Source organism: Athene cunicularia (genome assembly GCF_003259725.1).
Source record: "Athene cunicularia isolate RWA chromosome 2 unlocalized genomic scaffold, athCun1 chr2_part1, whole genome shotgun sequence".
Classification (NCBI taxonomy): domain Eukaryota; kingdom Metazoa; phylum Chordata; class Aves; order Strigiformes; family Strigidae; genus Athene; species Athene cunicularia.
The window spans coordinates 99,845,216-99,870,471 of NW_020799095.1; the positions used below are offsets into that span (position 1 = coordinate 99,845,216).

General features: G+C 35.8%; 1 protein-coding gene across 1 annotated transcript in view; it reads left to right on the plus strand.

Annotated features, from left to right (window-relative positions):
* Nucleotides 1-25,256, plus strand: part of LAMA1 (laminin subunit alpha 1) — a 124,353-nt gene that overhangs the window by 77,592 nt on the left and 21,505 nt on the right. The window contains exons 24-45 of the mRNA XM_026841437.1: nt 1,152-1,295; nt 1,655-1,834; nt 2,452-2,637; nt 3,490-3,617; nt 4,653-4,773; nt 4,921-5,058; nt 6,730-6,851; nt 7,749-7,835; nt 8,096-8,289; nt 9,253-9,395; nt 12,209-12,307; nt 13,261-13,372; nt 13,526-13,688; nt 16,136-16,346; nt 16,592-16,708; nt 16,797-16,960; nt 18,076-18,214; nt 19,465-19,558; nt 20,784-20,900; nt 22,480-22,662; nt 22,974-23,128; nt 24,817-24,960. Of these exons, the coding sequence (XP_026697238.1) occupies nt 1,152-1,295; nt 1,655-1,834; nt 2,452-2,637; nt 3,490-3,617; nt 4,653-4,773; nt 4,921-5,058; nt 6,730-6,851; nt 7,749-7,835; nt 8,096-8,289; nt 9,253-9,395; nt 12,209-12,307; nt 13,261-13,372; nt 13,526-13,688; nt 16,136-16,346; nt 16,592-16,708; nt 16,797-16,960; nt 18,076-18,214; nt 19,465-19,558; nt 20,784-20,900; nt 22,480-22,662; nt 22,974-23,128; nt 24,817-24,960 (3,141 nt within the window). The remainder of the gene's footprint in view (nt 1-1,151; nt 1,296-1,654; nt 1,835-2,451; nt 2,638-3,489; nt 3,618-4,652; nt 4,774-4,920; nt 5,059-6,729; nt 6,852-7,748; nt 7,836-8,095; nt 8,290-9,252; nt 9,396-12,208; nt 12,308-13,260; nt 13,373-13,525; nt 13,689-16,135; nt 16,347-16,591; nt 16,709-16,796; nt 16,961-18,075; nt 18,215-19,464; nt 19,559-20,783; nt 20,901-22,479; nt 22,663-22,973; nt 23,129-24,816; nt 24,961-25,256) is intronic.

Here is a 25,256-nt window from a genome sequence, read left to right on the forward strand (position 1 = left end):
CTGAGTGCAGGTCACATTATTTTATATAACCGTGAACTTTCCAAGCAGACAGTCTGATAAAAAGGTTTTTTTTCTTAAATTAAAAGCATAAATTCCCTACATGTTGTTTTGGCAATGAATTATTTCATTCTACTTGTAGGGATAGATAGACAGCACTTCTACAGCTTCTTCCATCCTAGATGTGAAAGCATTTAAAAAAAGCTAATTAAATACTGAAAACTCCAGTGAAAAAACTTACGTTCTTATCCTCATTATACAAATGGAAAAAATGAAATACTGAGTTTTCTGCTCATACACACATAGTTTCATTAGATTTCGGAACAGTACGTTAATTCAGATGATATAGCTTGCTCTTTTGAAAATCCAAATGTTGATAATAGGAAGAAACCTATAAATACAAATTGGAGAATCTCAACTCTTTTTAAATGTGGTTATGTTGCAAGTTCATATTTGTTGCCTATTCTATAACCAAAGGCAGCGCTTAAGAATAGCTCACATACATTGCTAATAGTGAAGTCTGAATTGTCATTCTTGTTTAAAAAAAGGAAACACTGAATACAGAGATTTAGTAGTATAGATCTTTCTGAAAAGGTGGGAATCTGTTCTTGATTGTTCTTGACTGAGTGACAGAGAAGAATTTATTTCAAGACAAGAAATCTGTGCCTTCATAAGTGTCCCTTCAATCTTCTGGTTAAAGGTGCCAGGAAGTACTGACTGTAGTTTTGGGTGTTTCTTTGAGTTGGACTCACCAGTTGGGAACTGTGTGCAAAAACAGACACTTGGGAATAGGTCCCCTGATTCCTATTCATACTGTGCAGTTTCTTTGGCTTTGAGAGCCCATTTTCCAGACTGGGGGGGAGGTTTCTTTCTATCTTGAAAGGAAATCTGCTAATTTTTGCTAGAAATTCAAATACTCAAAATGAGTTTAACTTGAATGTTCCCCCTTTTAATCTTCTAAATAAAACCAACCCAACAATGGAAAATAAAGAAAAAAAATAATGTACTGCATAATAAAACAGAATAGATGCAGTAATTGACTTCCTGTTATGTAGTTTACATAGCAACTATTTTTTCTTCCAGAAAGAACCATCTTTTATTCAGCTAGCAAAGTAATGTGAGTGTGCTGTTGTGGTTTTTTTTATTTCCTTCAGGAAAATGTGTTTGGTCTACATTGCAGTGAGTGTAAACCTGGAACTTTTGCTCTGTCTGCTAACAATGCACTAGGTTGTACTCCGTGCTTCTGTTTTGGGATGTCCACATCTTGTTCAGAACTAGAAGATCATGTGACAATTCCTGTAAGTGACATAAATATACAGCCACGGTTTGGTGTTACCCTCATGTTAGGTACCACACTGGTGTGCCTAAGGTTGCATACATTTCATGATTAGGTCGAGTGTAATTGCTAGCTTATGGAGGCAGTGGCGTATGGTAGAATAAAAAAGGAAACAAATGATAAGTGTTCATAGCCTTATTTCTGAAACTTTTTTGTTTAATTCTGCTTTTTAATCAAATGTGTTTCTCCATTTTCTGGTTCGGGCATTTATTACTCTAAGATAGACCACTGACTATTCAAAGCAGCTAAAACTGTTTAACAGTATATTACACTGAGATAGAATATTTTTGTTGAATTAATTTTTTTAAATTTGTGTTGCAGATAACCTTAACTCCAGATCAGTCTATTCTGCATGTAGTATCTCAAAGTAACCTGACTGGAACAGTGGAAGGAGTATTTTCACAATATCCTGATGTTTTACTGGATGCTGCTGTAGTCAGAAAATACTTAAATACAGAAACTTTTTACTGGAGGTTACCAGAACAGTTTCAGGGGGACCAGGTAAGATCATTAAATACTTAAAATGGTTTGTAGATTATATATTTATTTATTGTCTAATAATCAGTCCTTTATAACAGTCACTTTATCTTGGTAACATTTTTCTGCGTTAGTTCTGTTCTTGTAGGTCATAATATAAATATACAGTGACTAAACTTATTTATAGCAGGCACAAACAATGTGTTTACATTACCCTTTCCTAATGAGATTTTTATTGACCCTGCAAATTAGTAACACCCATTTTTAATTACCATGTTACTCTTCAGAGGTTGTATGGGGGGAAAGAACGATGTATTCAATTTTACTTTAGAAACCTTGAAAAGAGTTTTCAACCTTGACACTAGATTCAGTATATAAATCATGGAATCTCTATTTCTTAGGAATGAAATGAAAATTGAGTGCACACCTTGAAAGGGCCTAAGAGAAGAAACTGAGACTGCCTTTTAGAAATATGCATTTAACCTTGGTTCAAAAACTGCTGAGTTTAAGTCAATTTTCATGTTTTATTGCCAATTCTTCAAAGAGCTGAGAGTTTTCAAGTCTTCCGATGATGCTAAATATTTTCAGCTAGTAGCTCTAACCTTGGAATAAATAAAAGTAGTAATTTTTTATCTAAACAGCTCATGGCCTATGGAGGGAAGCTGAGATATACTGTTGCTTTTTATGCTTTGGATGGCTTTGGAACCTCAAATTTTGAGCCACAGATTCTAATGAAAGGAGGTCACACCAGCAAGTTGGTCATCTATGTAGACAGCCCTTCTCCAGAAAATGGAGTGAGAACTGACAAGGAAGTAGAAATGAAGGAGGTAAGCCAAACCATTGGTGTGGAAATATTTCCTTTCTTCTATGAACTTTTACAGAAAAACTCTGTATATTTAATAAAATACTTTGAAAACTGATTATCTGATTTCAAATAGGCTGAGTAAATAGAGTGCTTGGATTAAAATGCATCTATTTTAAGGAAAAAATGGCTGGGAATTTTGTGCTGTAGCAGCAAATAACATTTTGACATTGTTTCCTCATTTGGAAGTGCTAAAGGTGTTGCTGTGGCAAGCTTTTCAACACAGACTCTGAGTTTGGTGATAAATGACAGACAGTCAGGTATTGTCACTCTCAGGCAGTTGCATAATTTTGTAGCCTGTATGTTACAGTCACAACCCAGGAGCATCATCCTATGGGATGTGAATCTTAGCATAGCAGGAGCAGTAAGTTTCAGTAGTGCCCACCAAACAACTTCAGAGGAGATACCCATTTGGTCTCTGGGACTCTGCTGACTAGGTCTGAGGTGACATCTACCCTCTTTTTTTGATAGGAAGCAGGATACAGTTACAGCAGCCATTTCTAACTGCACAGAAAATGAGTGCTGTGAAGTCTTGGTCTTTTGGCTGTCTGGGATCTCCAGAGATAGCCAGAAAAAGCTGTGCCATACAGGCCTGGGCTGCTTTCCTGTAGAAACTGATCGTGAAAGTTGGGTGCAGAGAAGGAAAGAAGAAATTATATAAAAACATGTCCTGTTCTAACATGAAGCAACATTTTTGATTTTCTGGGACATATTGATTAGACATAGTCATTGTGACTGCTTTTCTGAAGGAATGAACAGAGCATTACCCTGAAGTGAGCTTGAACACTCAGGTTTAATATGTGTTATGTTTCCTTAGGATTCTTGGAAATATTTTAACTCTGTCTCTGATGAGCCTGTCTTACGTTCTGACTTCATGTCTGTGCTAAGCAATGTTGAATACATCCTTATCAAGGCAGCCTATGGCCAAGGATTACAGCAAAGCAGGTAAAGCAATCTCTGCTTGCATTTACTTAGTATATTGCACTTCCTGTAATTTAGCGTAGAAATAGTCCCAACTGAGCTATACAGTAAAGATTTAACTCAAATTAGAGAAGCTTCCAATTTTCTATTTATGACTTTTGTTCTTCCTCTGATACGAAAACATTTATGGTCTTTAATGGAATCCCTCTTTATTTCTTTCTGTGAAACACTAAATGTCTTTGCTGCTTATTTCGATAGAAAAGCCCCAAAAAAAGCATAGAGCCTTACAAACTGAGGCAATGTTCTGCAGGATGGGTGATATAGTTCGATGTTTTCCAAATTATTTTTCCTCACCTTGTTTTTATGGATATTGAAATTTTGGGTTGTTTTTTCAATTGAAACATATGGTCCCCTGAGTTCTTGGGTTTGTACCAAGAGGTTTTTTCTGTAGCTTTATGAACTCTGGGCAGTGGTAGTAAATTACTCCCATGTCAGAGTGGTAGCATTTTACTGCCATTTTGAACAGAACTAGATTACTAATAAGGGGGAGGAGATGGGATGTGGTCATTGCATCTGTCAGTTTGGAAACTAGCAAGGCAAGCAGAGATGCATCCAATGAAGCCCCAAATACCTGTACATCTTCACAGCTCTGAAGAAGTGTGTCTCCACCTCCAGATTTGGGATTATTTTTGATTTACAGACCCTCAACTATCTTTTTGTTAGTTCTGTCCAAAAGTCTGTGGGACAAAACAGATGTATTTGTCTAGTATTTCTGAGGCAGAAATACATACCCTTGTATGGGGAGTTTGTCAAGTTTTGCAGACCAATGAGAATCAACCTATATTACTTTGAAGTACTTCTGACTTGTTTATTGTAGATCCTGAAATCCCATAAATGAGTAAAGAATCTTCAGATTTTAAGATATTTGCATGGGGAAAAGGGGATCATGGGAGATTATGTATGGTAGCCCTGACCTTGAAGCATAAAAATGTTTGGATCTCAGTTTTGGTACTAGGACTTCTCTAGATGTTCATGCTCTTTTCTGCATATATCTTGTAGAATTGCAAATATTTCAATGGAAGTTGCGGTGAAGTTTGAAGAAATGCATCAGGGCAGAGCTAGAGCTCATCTTGTAGAGCAATGTAGATGTCCTGCTGGTTATGCTGGATTGTCCTGTCAGGTATGGAATCCTTGGATCCTTTTTGAGTGTCTAATAGTGAAATAATTAAAAAATTTTCTTAAACAGCTTTTTAAAGTTCTTGTAATTGTTAATAGCTGTGATCATGTTTGTTTTTTTTTTTTTTTATTTTACACCCCTTACAAATAGAGCTGTGCTCCAGGATACTACAGGGGAAAGCATACAGAACTCAGTGTACAAGAGCCTCACACTCTGATAGCACCTTGTGTGCCATGTCAGTGCAACAACCACAGTGAAACCTGTGATCCTGAAACTGGAAGGTGCTTGGTATGTACAATTTATACATTCTTCTACTGGTTTCACTTGCGCATACAATAGCAATAACCTGTGGAAGGAGTTTCTGGGAGAAGTATATGACTGTACTATTTGGATAATTTCCCTAACTCTGACAAATGGAAAATCTAAGGAGTGTTTCCTGTAGGGTACATTGAGTAAAATTACTAAGCTTTTTAGTCACTAACATCTTCAAAATTATTATTTTAGCTTTAATTTTCCTTTAAAAATAATTTGTGTATCAGTTAGGTTTATCTGTTTTTCTGTGAGACTTTTTGGGCTTTTGTCTTTGGTCTGGCCAAGGTCTGCTAAGTCACACACAAAAAAAAGTAAAGGAAGCAGTAAGTCATACCACACCAAAGACTAGGTTAAAGTCAAACTCTTTGTCTCTCAGGAAGAGAATCTCTGGGCAGCTTTAAGTGAGGCTTTTTTAACTCCTAGAGACTAAAGTAGTATAAGGATATGCCTCAGCTAAGTTAAAATGAGAGAAGTGAGCAATTTATCCCAAAAGTTGCAAAGAGGCACCATATCTGACTAATGCCTTGCCTCTCTTGTGGGTTCACAGCCCTGTGAACTGCAAATCTTCAGCTATCCAAATAAGGAACATTAAGTCTGTTCTCTGTTATGGCTCCATATTCTTTCCTAAAGTTTTTTTTCAGTTGCTCTGTTTTTCCAGTGGTGAATTGGTTAGTTCAAAGTCAACTTCTGCTGAATTAATTCTTGAAGTCAATTTTTAAAGTGAGTTTATGTAGTCCTTCAGGCTTTTGTAAACTTCTTTCAGGTTTGTCTTAAAGTGTGTTTGTCATGGGTAAGAACTATGGTTCTCATTTGTACAAGGCCAAAACACATACGCCTTTCACACTAGTGAACACTAGTAATTTTTCCTCTCAGCTTCTTATTGCAGGGGTGGCAAGTCACCTACGTGTTGAGATTACTACTTAGACATTTTCAGCTGAGTAGTGTAGGCAAAAGGAAGGGATGTTTTTCACCTCTGACTTCTGCTCCCATACAATAGGAGGTAGAATTGCTACTTCTTACTGTCTTCAGCTAACCTCTAAACACTCACAAGAATATGAAACAAAAAACAGGAAAAAGGAGGGGAAAAAGGAGAGACTTTATTCTCTTAGGGGAATAGTTAGTTAAATTATAATACCCATTTAGTGTTTTAATGTGTTTACTGGCTGTTGATCAGTACTATTGACAAATTAATTGCCGTGTCTGAATTTCAGATGTGCATGGTCCTTGGTTTGTAGCACTCAAATGCATTTGCTGAAACATAGAAACTTACATTTTTTCGTCCAGGTATCCTGTTTAATTTTTCCATCAGTTGCTTCTTTTTTTTCTTTGAGGATTTTTTGCTTTGTACTGTGATTTCCTGGCCTGGATTGGATTAATAGAAACAGAAATATATAAATCTTAATGGAAGTGTAGAACAGAAATTAGGTCAACCTTCCTGAGGGGACATTCACATAAGAGAAAATATGCTGGCATTCTGCTTATTTTTGCATAAAAGGTTCCTCCACTAAGAGAGTGCTGACCAATGGGTTGTGACATTTAGAGGTGATTGTTGGAAACTGAATACATTTATTGATTGGGGGGAAGATAAAAGTTCCTCTTGTTGTTTGTTGTGGTTTTAAACTGTCTGAATTCCTTTTTGTGTATCAGAACTGCAGAGATAACACAGTTGGTGATTATTGCAGTGCTTGTGCTCCAGGCTACTATGGGAAAGTAATTGGATCTGTCAAGGACTGCTCTCTCTGTGCTTGTCCCAGAGCCAACCCGATTAGGTAACCAGAACTTATTAAATCCAATGTATATTTTAGCATTCCGGATTTCTTGTGCTGTATGTCTCACCACCTCCTCCCCCCAGACTATGAGAACAGGAGTTAGTTATTACATGTCCTTAAGTTTTAGACATTTGAAAGCCACCTATTTTTGTAAATGTCACTTATCCTGAGTTGTTCACAGCTAGTGGTAACTCTGTGAGGTTTTAAAATAAAAAGATTAACTGTGAAAAGTTGATTTTTTTTCTCTAATAGTAGATCAGCCACTTGGAATATTTTATAGATAATGGAGTAAGTTGCTCTGACATGTTTTAGTTTCAAATGTGGGTCTCTCTTCATTCGAAAAGCAGTACTTTTGTATTTACAGGATTCAGGCAATCTTCAGTCAATGCAGGAATTTGTGAGATCAATCCTAGGGGAAGGACAAGTACTTTTGTTTGAAATTTATACATCTGTTTGTTTGGTAGAGGAACAGTTAACTTCATATTTTGAAAATCAAAATGCTGTGCAGGCTGTTTATCTCCAGAAGCTTGAAAAGCATGTTTGTTGTCTGCTCTTGGATAATTGAATCAGAATAAGAGCCTAGGAAATCTGACGTTCTCTTGCAAGTCTCAGTTAGTACATACTACAGCCATATCATGCAGCATCCATTTTTCATTGTCTTATCTTTTAAAAGGAAAGCCATGAAGTGCTTTAGCATGTTATACAGTAACGGAGACACATTGGGAAAGCAAACGTTTTAAGACATGAATAATTTAAAGTACAAATTCCAGAGCACTGCATCAGATTGAGCAGAGGATGCTGTTGCTTACAGTATTTAACCTGTGGCTGAAGATGTTTTCTGTCATGGTATGATCTTCCATTTATGTGCTAGCAGGTATTTGTTTATCCTTTCTCCAGTTTTAGTCCCACTTGTGTCCTGAAAGGTGTTCAAGATTACCACTGTGATGCTTGTCTCCCAGGATATGAGGGACAGTACTGTGAAAGGTGAGTTACACTGATGGTCCCCATTTATCCCTAACTCCCAAGGACAGTTTGATTAATATGAGTCACACTTGTACTTGGAATAACTTATTGAGTTTTCATAAATAAATATATGAATGAGTGCTCAAGGACTTTGAGTGATTTGTTAATTATTGTTAAGCTATAAAATTAAAAGCCTATCAGTGATTCTCAAAGATAAATATAATGTCTAATTTCATGATGAATATCCTCTGATGGTCAGTGTCCCATTCCTCCCTGTGTAGTTGCTCCCTTGGCTATTATGGTGACCCTCAGCTTCCTGGTGGCAGCTGCCATCCGTGTATGTGCAATCCAAGTGGCTCTGTTCATGTTAATTGTGATCGTGCAACTGGCCAGTGCTTCTGTAAGCAAGGTGTGACAGGACAGCTCTGTGAGGAGTGTGAACCGAGACATCTTCTTGTGGAAGACGAGTGTGTTTGTAGGTGGTTTTTAAGTTGATTATTTTTCCAATGGGCTTTGGTCTATTCCATATTTATGTACACGTGATTATTCCTTGGATGTTTTTAATATGTCAGGCCCTATTCTTCCTATGAAAGGAAAGAAATCTCAATATCTCTGTAAAACAGGGATGTATTGGAGTAGATAATCTCCAGAGGTATCTTCCAACCTCAACCATTCTGTGAACACAGAGGAAACTGCAATAGAGATCATAACATCAGACAAGCAGATAATCCTTAAATTGGCTTATTTAGCATTACAGACAAGTTTAAGGAAAGATAATTTTAATACTGTTTTGCTCTCTGTAGCATACCTTTATTTATTTGAAAATGTTGAATTCCTATTGCATTGACTCTTTGGATGTGAAGTTGCTGTAATAATACTTTCAGAGTTATCCCAGGTATGTAGGCATTCTCCACCAATAATGAGTCATATTCCACCAGTAATTAGTCATGTAATTCCTTAGGAGAGAGTGAATAGCAGATACAGCAAGTACAGTAATCTGTTTTTACAGTGAACTGGGATTTAGGACCCAGATTTTATGTAAGTAAAAAAACCCCAAGGAATACATGGAATTACATTACTATAGTCTTGAATTTCTTGCCTTCCTAATCTGTTTGAGTGTCATCATCCTGTATTTATAGCAATATAGCTAAATAGGCTGAATAAATTTATAAAACAGCAAGCAGCTCAATAGCCAGCAGGATCAATAAGGCTTGAATGCATGCTAACCTAAAGAGGAGAGTATGCTTGGAATAAGTCCACTCTTAGGGCAGGAAGGGAAGGGCAATACTACAAATCTCTATACTGAAAATTATTATACTTAATCAGTTTTAACTTAAAAGGTGAAGGTACATACTGTGTAAATCAAAATAAATGTCAGTATTTGGTGGCTTCTTTTTAATAGTATTTTTTCTTCCTCTTCTTAAAATGGTTTATTTAGCTTGTGATGACAACTGCACAGGAGTTTTGTTAAACAGTTTGGATAATCTCAACAAAGCCATACTTTCAGTGAACCTCAGTGGTGTTGCCAGTGTGCCCTATGGTATATTGTCAGAGTTGGAGAATGCAACAAAACGTCTAAAGGTAAAATGAATGCACAAATAGTAGAAATACTTAGTCACACCTCTGAAGCAAAATTTATAGCCACTCACATGTGCCAGTAATTTAACAGAAGCCTTCCTGAAGTTCATGGCTTGAATGTGTATGTGTAAGCGATACCAAATTAAGACCATGATGTTTGATCTAGAAATATACCATGAGTTATCACATGCCTGTATTGCTTTCTTTTCATGTGTGGTACTAGCATTTAAATAAATGGGTGATATATTTTTCAGTCAGCACTGTGATTACTGAATGTGCTATATATATATATGTGCTTCACTTGGATTATGTGCACCCCTAAGACTCACCCAGTCCTACTGAAGGCAAGGGGAGTAATTTTCAGCAGTGAAATAGAAACACCAGGCCAGGTCTTCTCCCTTTTTGATCCCTTTGCTAAATTGCTGCCAAGGCACAGATCTTGTGGATGTTCCCCGAGTCTCCTAGGCCCACCCTAGAGTCCTCCTGCTTCTCCATTAGCCAGGGTGCCTGGGATGCAGTGGTTTGCTTTCTTCTTGGTTGTGTGGCACTCCAGGCACCTCCAGCTTGGGATACAAAGCCAGGTAGAATGTTTCAGTGTTGAATTCTTTCAGGCTGCTTGTGGCAAACTTGCTTTCCAGCTCCTCTCCCCTTAAACAAAGCATGAAATAATGAGTTTTGTGTTTCTAGAAGGTCATTTATTGTTGCTGAGGATTAAGTTCATGTGTTCTCTGTACAAAGCCAGAGATAAACAGAATCCTCCCTACCTCATGACCACTAAAATATGCACATATATTGATGAACCTTCTCAGCAATAAGTCAAGAAAGACAAGAAATGACTGAAACAAAGCTATCATCTTTGTATTCCACCATATCACAAAAAAATCAAAACAATGTCAATTTTCTTGTGCTGCTGAATTCGGCAAATTAAGGGTTTGAATTAAATTTTCTTCTATTTAAGATGTAAGGTAGACTTGAATTCCAGTCAGTATACTTCAAATGTTAATAATTACAGTATCTGAAGGCAAGCTTGATTAAATTACATGTTTATGCTTCAGCAGAGATGCTCTTATCCTTTAGTTTTAGTTGCTAACCTTTTAGCTATAAAGCTTCAGTTACACTTCCCCTCCTTTGTTGTGTCATAAGGCATAAAACGTACTGAATTATTGCAGTACTTTAAGGGTACAATTGACTTGCTTTCTTTAATTGTTTTGTGTTTGTATAGGAGCATCATCTTCTGGGAATATAAATATTATTCAATATGTAGCTTTTATTTAGCATAATAGTTATAAAAGAAAGTAAAATCTTATGTAAAAATAAAAGCAGTTTAAGCATCTCCTTTAGTATGTTTTTTTTAATATTAAAGTCAAATCAAAGCCAGCTGTCACTCTCTTGAAATGGGATGCTATAAGTGATGTAAAACCTCTTGTGACTATGATGTCATCTCTGTTTATGTAAGGCCACAATGTTCTTTAAACAACTTAATCTTGAGAGTATGTTGGTAGTCTCAAAATTTTTCTCTATTTGGAAGCAGGTATCCCCCTTTTTCTGGCTAATTAAAGATTACCTTCCCTTTTGCTGTATACCAAAGTAACTGTAGCTGGAAGCCAGAAAACTGCCAGTTTTATGTGAATTACAGATGTTCCCTGAAGGGCTGTCCCCTGCACTGTATTGTGTCTTTACCTCATGCTGGTCACTCAGAAACTTGAGTATTTCCTCTTTTATATGCATTAGGTGTGGGTCTTTCAATAATGAGAAAGTTATCAAATCAGATCATCTATCCCTCATTGCTTCTGCATCTCCAGTCCATCTGAGGACTTAAGTAATTCTGTTTTTCTAGTTAAAACCCCCTACTTTACTCTTCCTGACATACCTAGACATACTTACTGTCCCATTCTGGGTTTTTGAACTGGGCTTTTAAAGAAACCTTGCTGCCAGGAGGCTTACAAGAACTTCAGCTTCTGTTTCCCTTCCACTTGTACTTTCTTCGTGCTGAGAGAAAGACTGAAATTTCCATTTGACAGAAGGATGTTGGATTATCCTGTGTATTACTTCTTTAAAAAGTTGGGCAAAATGATACTTATTATGGTATTTACAGTGGTTGACTCTGAAACATCTGAAATCTAAAATAACCTTTCCCAGACTTGTTCTCTTTGTAAGAGATGCCTTAAGTTTCTTTGCATCTTTAGAGTAGTGTTTTCTTGCAGACCTTGACTGTATCAAATATGATACACTTGGGAACACTGGCCTATTTATTGCCATATAGAGTAATTTTGAGGTGACCTTGAAGCTAAATACAGCCTATTATTCTCTCTTATTGGTGAGAAAATCTGCAAGGCTGCTTGTTTCACCTTATCATGTCCAGAGGGTCAAAATCCTGAACTCCTGAGTGCCATGCCCTGGGTTTTGAGATGGAAACATAGAGTTCTCCAGGGTAGTCCTCACAGATATACCCTGGATGCAGCTGTTTTGTCAAGACCAGCAGCTGTAGGAGTGGATGGAAGCATTTAATTTAATTTGCCTTGGAACTTCTCAAAATAGTGATGAAACTGAGAATCAGGAAAGCAGAAATTAAACTTTCCTCTTATTACTCGAGTGAAAGTATGGCATGTCTGGATCCTTGTTTCCTTATTTAAAGAAATGACACACTTTGATGTATGAACTCAATGTATGTAATTACTTTATGTCATCATGTGCTTTGCAGATCAGTCATTTAAAACATACAAATAATCTAAATAGTGTGCATAGTTTTTTTTCTTCACAAAACTTTTCTGGACACACAACAAAGACTTCAGATTACAGTGTTATGTTTCTTATAGGGGTCTGTAGTTCCTAGAGAAAATCCAACTTATTCATTAGCTACAGCAAAAGAAAGTCTTCTGAGTTTATTAGGAGGAATTGATCAGCTACATGAAGAGGTAGGTGCTGGCTTTTTTTATTTTTAGCCTTTCTGGAGAAATCCTTTGAGATTTCATAGCACTGTACCTAAATGTCAGAGAGCTGTTTAGAACTCACTTTATAGAGTTCAGTGAAAGAATTCAGTCCATTCTGTAGTCTTTTTGAGGAGGGGAGTTAATTGGTCTGTGGAGTTCTTCTGCAAACTACAATGTTTAATGATATTGTACAAGGAGATTTACATGGTTTCTGTTAAAGTTCAGAAACTTTCTGTACTGTTGCCATTTAAGGCCCTAAAACTGAAGAAAGGGAGATACTTTCTTCTCACTTGTTTTAACATGTGGAGCTTATTCAAAATTATGTCATACTGAATATTCTCTAAAAAGTCTTTGATACTTATAGTATTAGGTTTAAAATTACCTCTGCAAAAATAAATCCACATGAAGAGTAAACAACATTTTAATACTTTATTCAGTTTTAGCACAAGAAAAATTGTAGGTAGAAAATTCACAATAGTACCGCAGCCATTAGATCTTATTTGCTGACTATATGTACCTATAATTTTCTGACCATGTATACATAATCTAACTAGGTGCTTGCACTAACAGTGTTGATATTGCTAATAATGATGTATTTAGAAGAGTGATTTTCTTAAGATTCATTAGTTGTAGCTAAAATATATGTAATGTTTACTTAAATTGCTTTGGTAATTATGATCTTATTGATTATGAAAATAGTTGATAACACAGTTCATTGATATCAGAGTCTGAAACTTTCAGTATAATTAAGGCATCTGCAAGCATGGAAGCATCAGAGGTTTATAAATCAGCTACGTCTACCTTAGCAAAAAAAAAATTGTTTCCTTTCACAAAGTATTCTCAGTATTGAGAAAAAAATGTAAACATCGTTGACAAAGGTCATGAATTAATCAGTGTTTAAGGAAGACTGTCAAATATTATCTCTGATTTTATTCTAGTCATCTAGGTTTTTGAAAAAAGCTTGGCAGCTTAACACAATGACTTGGGAAACCAGGAATAAAAGTCAAGAACTGACTGGATTTATTGACACAGTACACACAACCATCAAAGGTAACCTGCTTTTATGATATTTCTACTTCTTTACAGAATTTAGAAGGGCATTTCCTTCACAACACTTAAATGAACTATTTGCATGGATAGTGCTGCAGTTTGCATATATTCTTTTTTTAATGTTATTACTAAATTGTTTATGCTCCTATTTAGTACTTGCTGAAGTTGCTGTGTCACTAAATAAAACACTGGGCCTGGATCTCCCGCTGTCAAATGCTACATCTCAGAATCTGCAGGAAGATATTTCGGTCCTTTTGGATGCATTGCGCAAGAAAGATTTTGATCAACAGCACCATAATGCTACCAGTGTCCTAAAGTAAGCCTGTTCTACTGAAACTTTTATTTCACATAAGCCTGTACTATGAAATACTGCTTTTTGGAGAGATCTGAAGAAACATTTGACATAGCACTTAGGGACATGGTGTAGTTGGGAACTGTCAAAGTTAGGTTAATGGTTGGACTGGATGATCTTCAAGGTCTTTTCCAACCTAGATGATTCTGTGATTATGCCATAATAAGAGGCAATGGGATGGATAACTGGCCTAGGTGGAGCTATATGAACTCTGAATTTAGAGTTGCAGGATTTGAAGATATTTGAGCATTCTATGTGATACTAATATAGTCAAAGCCTGTTCTTTTGGATGTGATACAAAATTCCCTTGCAATAAGTGAAAAGACTCACTGGTTTCAGTTTGTTTCAGATCTAGTCCTAATACACATCTTGTTGCTTTTGGCTAGGAGATGTCATAAAACTGTCTCAGTCAATAGCAAGCCCAGGACATGTCAGGTCTGCTGAAGGACATGAGTTGTCACTGGAATATGTATCACATAGATTTGCAAATGAAACCAAGACATTTGTTTCAGCATTCTGACCCACTGTTTAGGATTGTATTCCATTCTCTTCATTTGTCCCAAGTTAAAAGCCATTTTAAAATGGCTTTTATATTAATTATTAATGCTTATTACCAGACTTGGCAGTATCAAACATCGACTGTTCCAACCATCAACAAAATTTTTGCTCCAGCTTCAGAAATGCTAAGTATTGCACTAGTCCACCAAAAGCTATAAGAATGTTAACACTGGCTTCAAGGGACATAGATTTAGACCAGAGTGGAATGTTTCTGAAAATTTGACTTTATTAAGTGCTTTGAATTAGACAGGATAGAATGTTTGTGTTAGTGGCGTGTCTGATTTTGTTCCACAGACTCCTGTGCTTGTCCTTGTGCTGAATATTAAATGATATAGAAGCTAAATAGACATGAAAGTGGACTAGAAATGCACTGTTTATTCTTATATTTATTAGGAACTTCAAATAGGTTTTTTTGCACTTACAAAAATGTCTCAAAATGTCCTCTTGCAAAGTAACAATGTTTTGACTTGCAACATCAGCTTTTGAGCTGTTTATACAAGGCATTTGTAAAATAACTTTTTCAATTATAGGCTCTGAAAGTTCTCTTGATAAGTGTCCTTTGACAGATTGAAGAAGAGAGTTAATAAGATTTATAAGATTGTTTGTTCTGCAGAATTTGTCATGCAATGCAGCTCTAAATTTAAAACTCATTTAAATAAGCAGCTTAGTAGTCCATTTTTCAGGGAGCAGAAGTTACCACACGGCTCACAGTGGACTGAGCTTGTGATGACATACCGTTAAGCAACATCCGTAACTGAGGTCTTTACCCATTTTCCATGTAAGGCAAAGTTCCCAAACATTTTGGAATATAATGTTTTTACTCCACACTGAAATAGAAACCATTACAGTCTTGTAAAATACTTCAATTCTTGTAACTTTTTTAAGGCTATGGCTTCTGAGTATAAGCACTCTGAATTAATAGTTTTAGGAAACACATGCAAATGCACATCTGCTATTCAATAAGAAAGACGGAATGTGTTTAGCTGCGTATAACTGTGAAATAGACTAGTTTTCTTTTGCTTTGGCTAAAGATCTATATGATTTCAAATCAGATTAAAAGGAACAAACATTTATGTAAAAGTATCATTACAGGAGTTGCAGTGTGCAGTGTATGTGCTGAAATGAAGAGAAACAAAAGAATAGACTTGTAATAGACTTTCAGGATCATTTTCAGTTCAATTTCTTCAATACTTGAACATGTTCAAATGGAGATGCAAATATTCTCAAGTAGAACATCTAGTAATTAACAACTGACAAATTTGAGGAGATTTGGTATTTCCCAGATAATGTCTGTTACTGATTAATAAAGATAAGTGCAAAGATTCCTCATTTCAGTGTTCATTTTAATGAGACTGGTTTTATATGATATAGAAACTCTTCAGGACTCTCAGGTATATGTTTTTCAGTTCTGGTTACTTGTTTCTTTCCAGTGTTAATCCTCATAATTGATGCTTTGATCCTACATTCAAAATACGAATCACTACAATTCAGATTTAGAGCAGCCCTGGAGGAATGTTTCACAGAGATTTTGATGTGGGGGATGTCCCAAATTAAGTCCAAATAAATGTGATTTGTACAAACCTTTTTTCCCTCTGGTCACTATATACAAAGTTTATGAACCGTATTACTGCCTTCTTCCACAGGCAGTCGTCTTTTTATGGGATAAGATGAGTAATGAGGCTACCATGTGTATATACGCTATTATAGAAAAAAATTATAGCAAAAAATAATGCAGGCTTTTGGAAGAAGAGGTATTTAAATTAATTTCACATGACCCCATTTTCTCTTCAGGAAATCCATGCCTAAGTTTCTCTTTCACCATTTATTTATTTTCTGATTCCTTTCTTTGTCAGAGCTGCAAAAAAATTGTTGATCCAGGTTCAGACAGAGTATCTTAAACCCCAGCAGGAGCTTGTTGATCTAAAAAAGGATGCAAATCAGCTCTTAGCAAAGCACAACAGCAGACTGCAAGATGCCCAGGACCTGGTGAATGAGGCACTTGCTAACATCAATGAGACCAATCGCTTGTTTCCTCTTATCTCCAGCAACCTGGCAGAGTTAAATGTAAGTAAGACTGGACAGTCAGTGTTGTTGCATAAGAAATATCAAAGATGAAATTGTATTTAAAAGCTGCTTTTAGACTTTAATAAAATTCTACATGTTTAAACATGTTAATATATGTGATACCTTAAAAACGCCAAGAAAACCAGACCACTGTTTGGAAACTCAAAAATGATTACGTGTTTTGTGAACTCATCTGCACTAGCTGACTATACAGACTACTATAAAACACTTGATTTATGCTACAGGAGAAAAAGCTAAACATAAAGGAAGATGAAGAAGTTTCAACCATGCTCATTAAAGAAGGTAAAGTCCTTGTGAATGCTGCTGCTGCTCTCACCCAAGATGTAAAGAACTCTACATCTGTAAGTTCTTAAGTTTTAACATTGTCTTTGACACCATCAAGTATATTTTGCTATTGAAAAAGTAAGAGGAGGCTATTTTGTTGTGCAGAACCTGGAGGTCGACCAGGATGGATTAGTCCTATGGAGCACCAAACTGCGACACCACGTCGATGAGCTGGTGATGCAGATGTCTGTGAGAGGAGTGCTTGACCTGGTATACAAAGCTGAGGACCATGCCACCCAGTTCCAAAGACTTGCAGATGCACTGGAGAGGTGATAAACTCAAGACATAAGAAATCAGGAGAGATTTACAGCAGTGTCAAATTTTATTTAAATAGATAGTAGCTAAATCCACCGAAGGAATTTCATGCCCATGGCAGGGCAATTGAACTAGATGACCTTTAAAGGTCCTTTCAACACAAACCGTCCTATAGTTCTATGATCAATTTCTATTGCTCATTTAATTTGAAGTGCTTTTTACTTTTAATATAGTGTACCTTTGTTAAACAATATGGAAGAGTTGATTAGTCTTACATTTCATGTTGCTGACTTACACAGTACCTACTGGGTTACTAAATGTCCAGCGAGTATATCATTGTATGGCTTGAAAAGCTTCTGGTCTGTGCATAAATACTTCTTGACAGTATATCTCTCAATTTCTACTATGCCTCCATTATTGTTGCTTTCAAAGCATCTTGCAAAAATGAATGGGTTGCAAGTCTTAAATCCACTCAAATGCACTCTTAGAATTTGAAAGCTGTGAAGTCAATCCAGTTAATTCAATGGAAATTAATCTTCTACCCCAGGAATCCTTCTAGGATTCATGCTGTTTTGTCTTTTAAAGTTAACAGCTATGTGTTAAAAGTTAAATCATGTCAGACTGGAAAATTTACACGGATTTTAAGTTTGAGAAAAGAAAATTTTGCTCTAAGTAACACTGAGAAGCTTTGTTGATTTCACCGCAGCCAGATAAATTCAATAAAGCAAAATTTAATACAGAAAAGCTTTCAGGTGCTTATAATTTCCTCCCTGATTCTGTATTTCTCTACTTTGTTTTTGAGCTCCAGCTAGGAACCTGTTTCTGTTCTGTTTAGGCAATGTGATTTGTTTGTTCTAAGTAACTTTATAAATTGAAAAACTGACCATAAACATAAAGGAACAAAATAAAAAAACCCCACAAACAGATTAAAACCTTCTTTGAACTGATTTTGTCATTCAAAATAAGGAACTTAAAGCCCCTTACACAACATAGAGCAAGGTGTTCTCATTTTTTCAGAGTGCATCATATATTGTAGAAAGATGTGCACGTTGTAACTGAAGACATGGCACTTAGTGCTTGATTAAGGTACTCTCATTAAAACAGAATTACTTGTTAATTTTCTGTTTAGTGGCCTCTCTAAAGTAAGACACATGACTCTGAACACAACTGCTGCTGTTTACACCCACTCCAGCGTTAAAAGTGTGATTGAAAGAACAGAGAGTTTGGCAGATGATGCATCTAGAGTTGTGAATGGACCCTTGGATTTAGTAAGTATCAATATTAGTATTTTAATTAATGTATTCTCCTTTCTTATTTTGCAATATTTGTTCTAATTGGTTTTGCACTTGCTGAAATTTAAGTCTTCTTGATGGAGTCATGTCCTATCAACTACTATATACTGTATCCTGAATTTGTACTCGAAGGCAGTAATGGTACCAGATTTCATGTTCTGTTTACCTTTTTTTCTCTCGGCCATAGTAGCATTTTACCTGTTTGTTTGTTTTTTTAATGTCTAATGCATGGTTAGCTGGACTAGACTTGTTTCTGTGAGTGTTTATATCAATCATCTGACATGCATTCTTGTAGAATTTGAGTTTCGTAACTTCTGGCTCTCCCTTCCACCTTTGGAATTAATCAGCCATCTCCTTATTTGACCTGTCCTTCTTCCATTTCTATCTAGGTATTTCCAACCACAACTATTTTGCTTAGTGGAAGACATTTCATAACCAAATACATGTTTGTGTTTCATCTGCCATCCCTATGCCTTACAAGATTATGAAATTGCTATTGAAGCAGTAGATTAAGAAGACCTGACCAGTTACCAGTTTAACCATATTACTTTCATATTATTCTATTTTTCCCCTTTTATCTCTTTCTGCATTTCCTGATTATAAAACCAAGGAAGGAATGGCCTATGTTTTACAAGTGTTATGCACATTATGACAGGGGGAACAAATATGTGACAATGCATTTACATGATAGTGATCAAAATAGTTGGCATTGTTTTGTGAGCTTGTATGTTCTTTTATAGTACTCTGATTTATTAAAGCTTTGTACAGCATGACTCCTTCTAGTTAATTTTCCAGATTTTCCAGCTGAAAAAATGGATTAACAGAACACTTTAGAGACTGGGATTTTGAGATATCTCACTTTAAATTGCTCAGTACTGGGAATTTTGACTTAAGCCTGGAACTAGAATTTACTGGTGTTTCAAAAGACTAAATCAGTAGCAGTGAACTGCTGAATCAATAGCAGTGTTCAAACTAGAATTTGGTAGGGTTTGTTTCACAGCCATCTTTTCTTATTAACTCACAAAGGGATTCAGTGTCACATTCTTGGACAAATGATTGCAAGTTGTGTGGGGGTTTTTTTTGTGTTTTTTTTTTTACTGTTGCTTAATAAGGTAATAAATAGAATATCTCATAACGAGAACATTCAGTAACTTGAAGTAGTACTTAAATGTTTTCAGCTGAATTTCTGGTTTTCACATGTGGCAACTGATGTCTGTGTTTTTCAGCCTGAGGACTCTCTCAGTCTTCTTGGAAAAGAAACTTTATTGCTTAGCTCCAAATTTCAGAATGAAGCTAAAAATCTGAAGAAAAAAAGCGATGGTCAGTTCTTTAGAGTTCAGATTTCTGCTTCTATTTATTTTTCTATACCCTGTTTGTGGTTGCTTTGTTTTTCCTTTTTAATGTGTTTTTTTGTGTGTTTGATTTTTTTAAATGAACATAAACTAAGGTAAAAAACTGTAAATGACTATATATGTCTATATACATATTTTCATACAATTAAGATTAATTATTACAGTCATGTACTATTTCACTCTTTTGGGTAAGAACATAATTTTTCTCTGTAAACATTTAAAAAATTGGCCTTCACTATAGCTCATTTACTTCCAAGCATTTACTTCCAAGCAATGCTTTCTTTAAATGACGGGTTTTTTCAGATTTTATGAATTAAATCATTAGAGATTGTGCAGTAGATGAAGAACAAACATAATTCTTGAAGAAATCCTTTCATCCAATTTTATATAATAAATAGGATTACACAAGTACGTAGAATGATATATTTAATAATCATTTTTACTTCTACACATCTGAAATACAGTAACAGGCTGAACTTTTTTTGTTTGTCCAAAGTGCCTTTTGACTCAGGAGTCCCTCTATAAATTCTAAAATCCTTTTGGCTTTTTGTTACTCCAAAGATTTCGACAAGGCATTGAAGTCTTCACCATGGAAATTCAAAAGCATTTTGAACACAGACTTAGTATAGGAGCAGAGGCTGGCCCTAAGGGAAATTTTGGACAGAGATAAACTGTAACTGTAAAATGGTCTTTGCTTTTAATACCAATGGCTCTACAAATCTGTATACATTTTATCTAATTCAGATGGATGGAATACATACTGGTTTTGTTTCTTCTGTTCTACATATTTTAATTTCTAGTGAGAGGATTCTGCAAACAGATCACAAATAAATAAAAGAAAAACATTTTTTGGCTCCTGACAGATATCACAAAAAGTGAAGAACATAATAAAATATGAGTTCACAATCATGGAATCATTTTATTTTATAGACTTTTCCTGACTATGTTTGTGCCAATTCAGCCTGATGGAATTGGACAAAAAGGATAACTCTGAATGGAACTAAGCCCACGGGAACTTATCTGTGCATACTGCATTCATTTTGCATTCCTGTTTCTAAAATGATCTTTCTGTTGAAAAAAACAAAGTTGCATTGATTAAATAAGTGAATGCTTGTTATCCCTATACATAGGATTTGTGTGGGCTGTATGGTATTTGTTTATTCATAGAAAAACCACAGGTTTTTTTTCAACAGGCCTTTTATTTAGATTGAATGGGTTGAACAAAAAGGTAGAAGAGATTCAGGAAAGTACTAATAAAATTGTCGGCCAGTTTAATGATTCCCTGTTGACACTAAGAGCATTGCCTAATGGTAAGTGAAATTTATATTGACAATCTCCTTATTACAGAACTGTGTTGTACAACTGTAATAAAATTGTGTTCATTGTCTGACTGTAGAGACCTAGCAATAAACTGTACTGAAGACTCATTTAGCCTTCTCCCCTTACAAGGAATATTTTCCATTTTTTTTTTAGTAAACCCATGAAACATAACTGGGTTATCATGTAAGGTCTGTAGTCTGATTCCCATTTCACACTGCTGTAAATCAGGAGGAGCTCTGAAAGCAGTGTAATTACACTAATGTGCAAAGAGAGTGGAGCCCTAGAATATCTAATCCAGTGTGGAGAGAAATTTATATATGGAACTGTGAGGTTTTGCTTTCTTTTGATACATTGTTTCAAAATTGTTGTAAATACTGACTTCATTTAACTGATTAAAACGTTCTTTCTGTGCTTTTCCAAAACTAAAGAATTCCTTTTTAAATAAAAGTCATTATTTTTGGATAAAGGCAAGACCTAGAGTTTATGGCAACTATTAATAGACAAGATGTCTTTGAAGTTGCGAATAAGAGGGTCTGAAATACTTTGCCAACCTTAATTTTATTTTTTTTAAAAGGTAGGAGAAACAGTCATAAAGACCTCCTGCCTAGGTTGGTGGTGGTGAAGAAGGACCCCTGCAGACGTAAATCAGGCCTTTTGTGCCAGCTGCAGCATCTTTCCACTATTCCGGGCCCAGGGGCTCTAAGGGACAGACTGAGATTCAGAGTGATGCACTCACAATATAAGCGATAGTAGCCCAAAGGAAGGGGTGTAATAGACCTTCTGCCTCTTCAGCTTTCTGTACAATTCAAAACATAAGTCTCAGACTAGTGATTCTGGCTGCCAACACTCATTCAGGGAACTTGAACACTCTGACCCTTATGTATTCATATATACCTCCCTGTTGAGATAGGCAGAATCAACTTCCCTATTCCTGAATTCTGTGTCTGTACTGTATTCAGAGCTGGTCATGAAAAATAAAACATCTTTCCTAGAATTCAAAACTTGGATTAGTCAAGTCTTTTGATCAAAAGACCTGAAAATCTAAACTAACGAACCTTAATTAATACTGCTGCAGCAAATTCTATTTTTTATGTAGGTATATATTTTATTATTACAGACCTCTGTGTCTGTGTGTATGAACAAACAAAACTACATCTATAGCTATATCCATACCTGTATCACCAGCCTGGGACTATTTACCACGTTTATCATTCAGGGCCATAGTCGTGGCCATTTTCCAACTTAATAACTGGGCAAGAGGAGTTGCACCAGCCTCCTGGCACTCCATTTTCACAGAAGGAAAATTTCCCACTCTGTAAGCCATGGCACATTTCAGCTGTTAAGCAAAGTTAGATTGCAGTAGGTCTTGGTTTGGAGCTCCCCTCACAGACTGAAGAATACAAACAAACAAAAATATAACTCTTGCTCTGAAAGAAATGTAACTGACAGCCTTTCTGGAGTTTTGACTGTGTTTGTAACTGTGCTGTAATGAAGCCAGGCTTTTATTACTCCGAAGTATGTATGAAAGCTATGATTTTTTTTTTTTTTAACCCGGGAACCATGTTTCAGATTCAAGGAAATACATGCTTGATGTGAAAGAGCTGGCTGTGTCTGCAAACACCAGTGCTGTGGTGGGTTTAAGTCACTTTGGGGATTTCAGTCAAAAGCTGCTGAATACTTCTTCTACATTGTCCCGAGTTAATGACACATTGAGGAAAACTAGTGAACTTATAACTGATTCATCAAAAGCTGGTAAGTTTGCTGCTTCACTGCTCTTTAGAAATGTCACTGCTTGCATAAGCACTACTAATACTCATTTTTAATAGACATTAAATATGAGTCTGATGGACTGAAAGTTTCTTCTTAATTCAATAAAAGTGTGCTAACTTTTTAAAAGACCTCTAGAGGAGTCACATGGGATCCCCTTAAGTACGTATATTCCTTACTGATGTTTAAAATTGCTGAAAACAAATCAGAAACAGGGCACCTTGGATAAGTATTTTAACAATAAACAGTATGTTTCTCTTTCAACCTGCCTCCACATTTCATTTATGTTTTGGCAGCAATCACAGCTGAAAAACAAGTTAAAGAAGTTGAAGCACAAGCAAGTCTTTTATTGGATAGACTGAAACCTTTGAAAATGCTAGAGGAGAACCTGAACAGAAACTTGTCTGAAATTAAAGAGCTCATCAGCCAGGCCCGCAAGCAGGCAGCATCTGTAAGTTTTATCATCCCAGACTTAACTGGCTTTACTTTTACTTTTAGCAGGGAAGTTCTCTGAGATTAAGAGCCTAATATGTACTGTTAAAGTACCTGGTTGTTCCAGGAACACTGACTAATGCTAAAAGCAGGGCTGTTTTAGCTTCCAAGTTTCTTACTGTGTTTGTGAGTTTGTCATAACAGCAAGACAATAATTTATTTACTATTTCCTTTTATTTCCTATAAAAATAATGAAATACAGTATGTCAGAAAGCAATCACAGAAATATTTTAGTGAGACAGAGACAAGTGAGGGGATGGTGCTGCCATTATTTTTAGGACAAGATGTTAATTTCTAATCTTATTTTAGAGATTGATGTGGGATGCCTCCATGTAACAAGTATCATTACAATTTTTTTAACAAGAGTGTTGATTCTATCAATAAATTTGCCATCTCTGCCATGCTATGTCCTTATGTTGTTCTTTGCAAGAAGCTGCCATGCATCCAGAATACTTTTAACACAAATAATATACTTGGGTTTAAATCTCTGCTACCCCCTTAAAGACAACAAAAGTGAATCAATGTACTATGGACATCATTAAACTGTGAGGGAAATATGAAAATTACTTTGCACTCAGTAATTTTTGGTATGCCTTTGGCTTTAGTATGGGTATGTTATTGTAAGGTTTAGGGAGGTTTTGTTTTAAAAAATATAAAGCTTTCAGTTCTTTCTGTAAATGTCCTTAATTATATAGTTATTGCTTCTCTGTCACAGTCTACTGAAGCTTAATGAATCCACTGCAGAAAAGAGGGAGTATTTTCTGAAGTGGCATTAACCACAGAGGTTCCTGGCAGGGTCAGAAGAAGTATTAGCAAAATCTCCTTTTCCAATTTTGAGAATTTGTTCTGTTTTTTTGTAAGCATTTACTAGGGGAGAGAAATCTTCTATATCTGTATCTATACACATGCGCACTCACATACTTGATGTATTTAGTTGTTAGACATATTCAATGACATTGATGAAGTTAAGGCTCTTCTGTTGTTAAAATGGGTTTTCTGTCACTACACTACCAAGCTCCTTGGAGTTTGTCTACATTTAGCTTGAGTTGATGTCCTATCAGTATACAAGACAGTGTTCAAAGAAGTTAATGGTATGACAACAGGAATATGACTTTCTCTACATAAATCTTTAAAAAGTGTAACTTGTAATATATTCACAAATGTATTTTTTGAATAATCATGTAAATTGTGTTGTAGAATTTAAAAATAACCCCAACAATTGCAAACTGTCTGCCTTTTAAATTGGTTTCTCTTAACATAGACTAGAAATTGTGGTGGTTTTTCTTCCCCAAAGGTTTTGAATTTCTGTATCTTTATTTTCTGATATTATTACACTGGGTTTTACTGATATATGGGCTTCTGACCCAACTTTATAATTTTCGGAGGTATCTGAATAGTTTAATATACTGGCTTTGAATTGAATGAGTGAATTATGACAGATTTCATTCATTTTCTCTTTGTAAATCTCTTTGTCAAGTGATACCTAGGAAATTGCTAAGACCTAACTCAGGTATCAATACTTAGATTGCATGAAAGTATCTCAGCAAATGGCTAGCGCTTGTTGGTCAGAAACTAAGCCCATATTCTAGAAATATGTGCTGTGTACACTGAGACTTGTTTAAATTCCCTTTCCTCCTTTCTTCCCAGATTAAAGTTGCAGTATCAGCAGACAGAGATTGCATTCGTGCCTACCAACCCCAAATTTCATCTACAAATTACAACACCTTAACACTCAATGTGAAAACTGCTGAACCAGATAACCTCCTTTTCTACCTGGGTAGCAATGGAAAGGTAAGTTTCTGGCATACATTTTCTGAAGGTGATGGTAGTCAAATGTTTTAAATGACCATATATATATATATATATGTTTTTTCCTACCTGACCTCAAACTAAATATCCAAGTGAGGCCCCTCACAGTCAGAGGTGTTCACTTGAGGTGGAAATATCTTTGTGCCTTAGATGATTCCAGAGATCCTCAAAGGTAGCACCTGATTCCTTAGCCTTGCCGCTTGGCCATGTCATGAAACTCCCCTTTCCTTTTCCCATGCTGTGCATTAACCTCATGGAGTGTAACACTCTGTGATGCT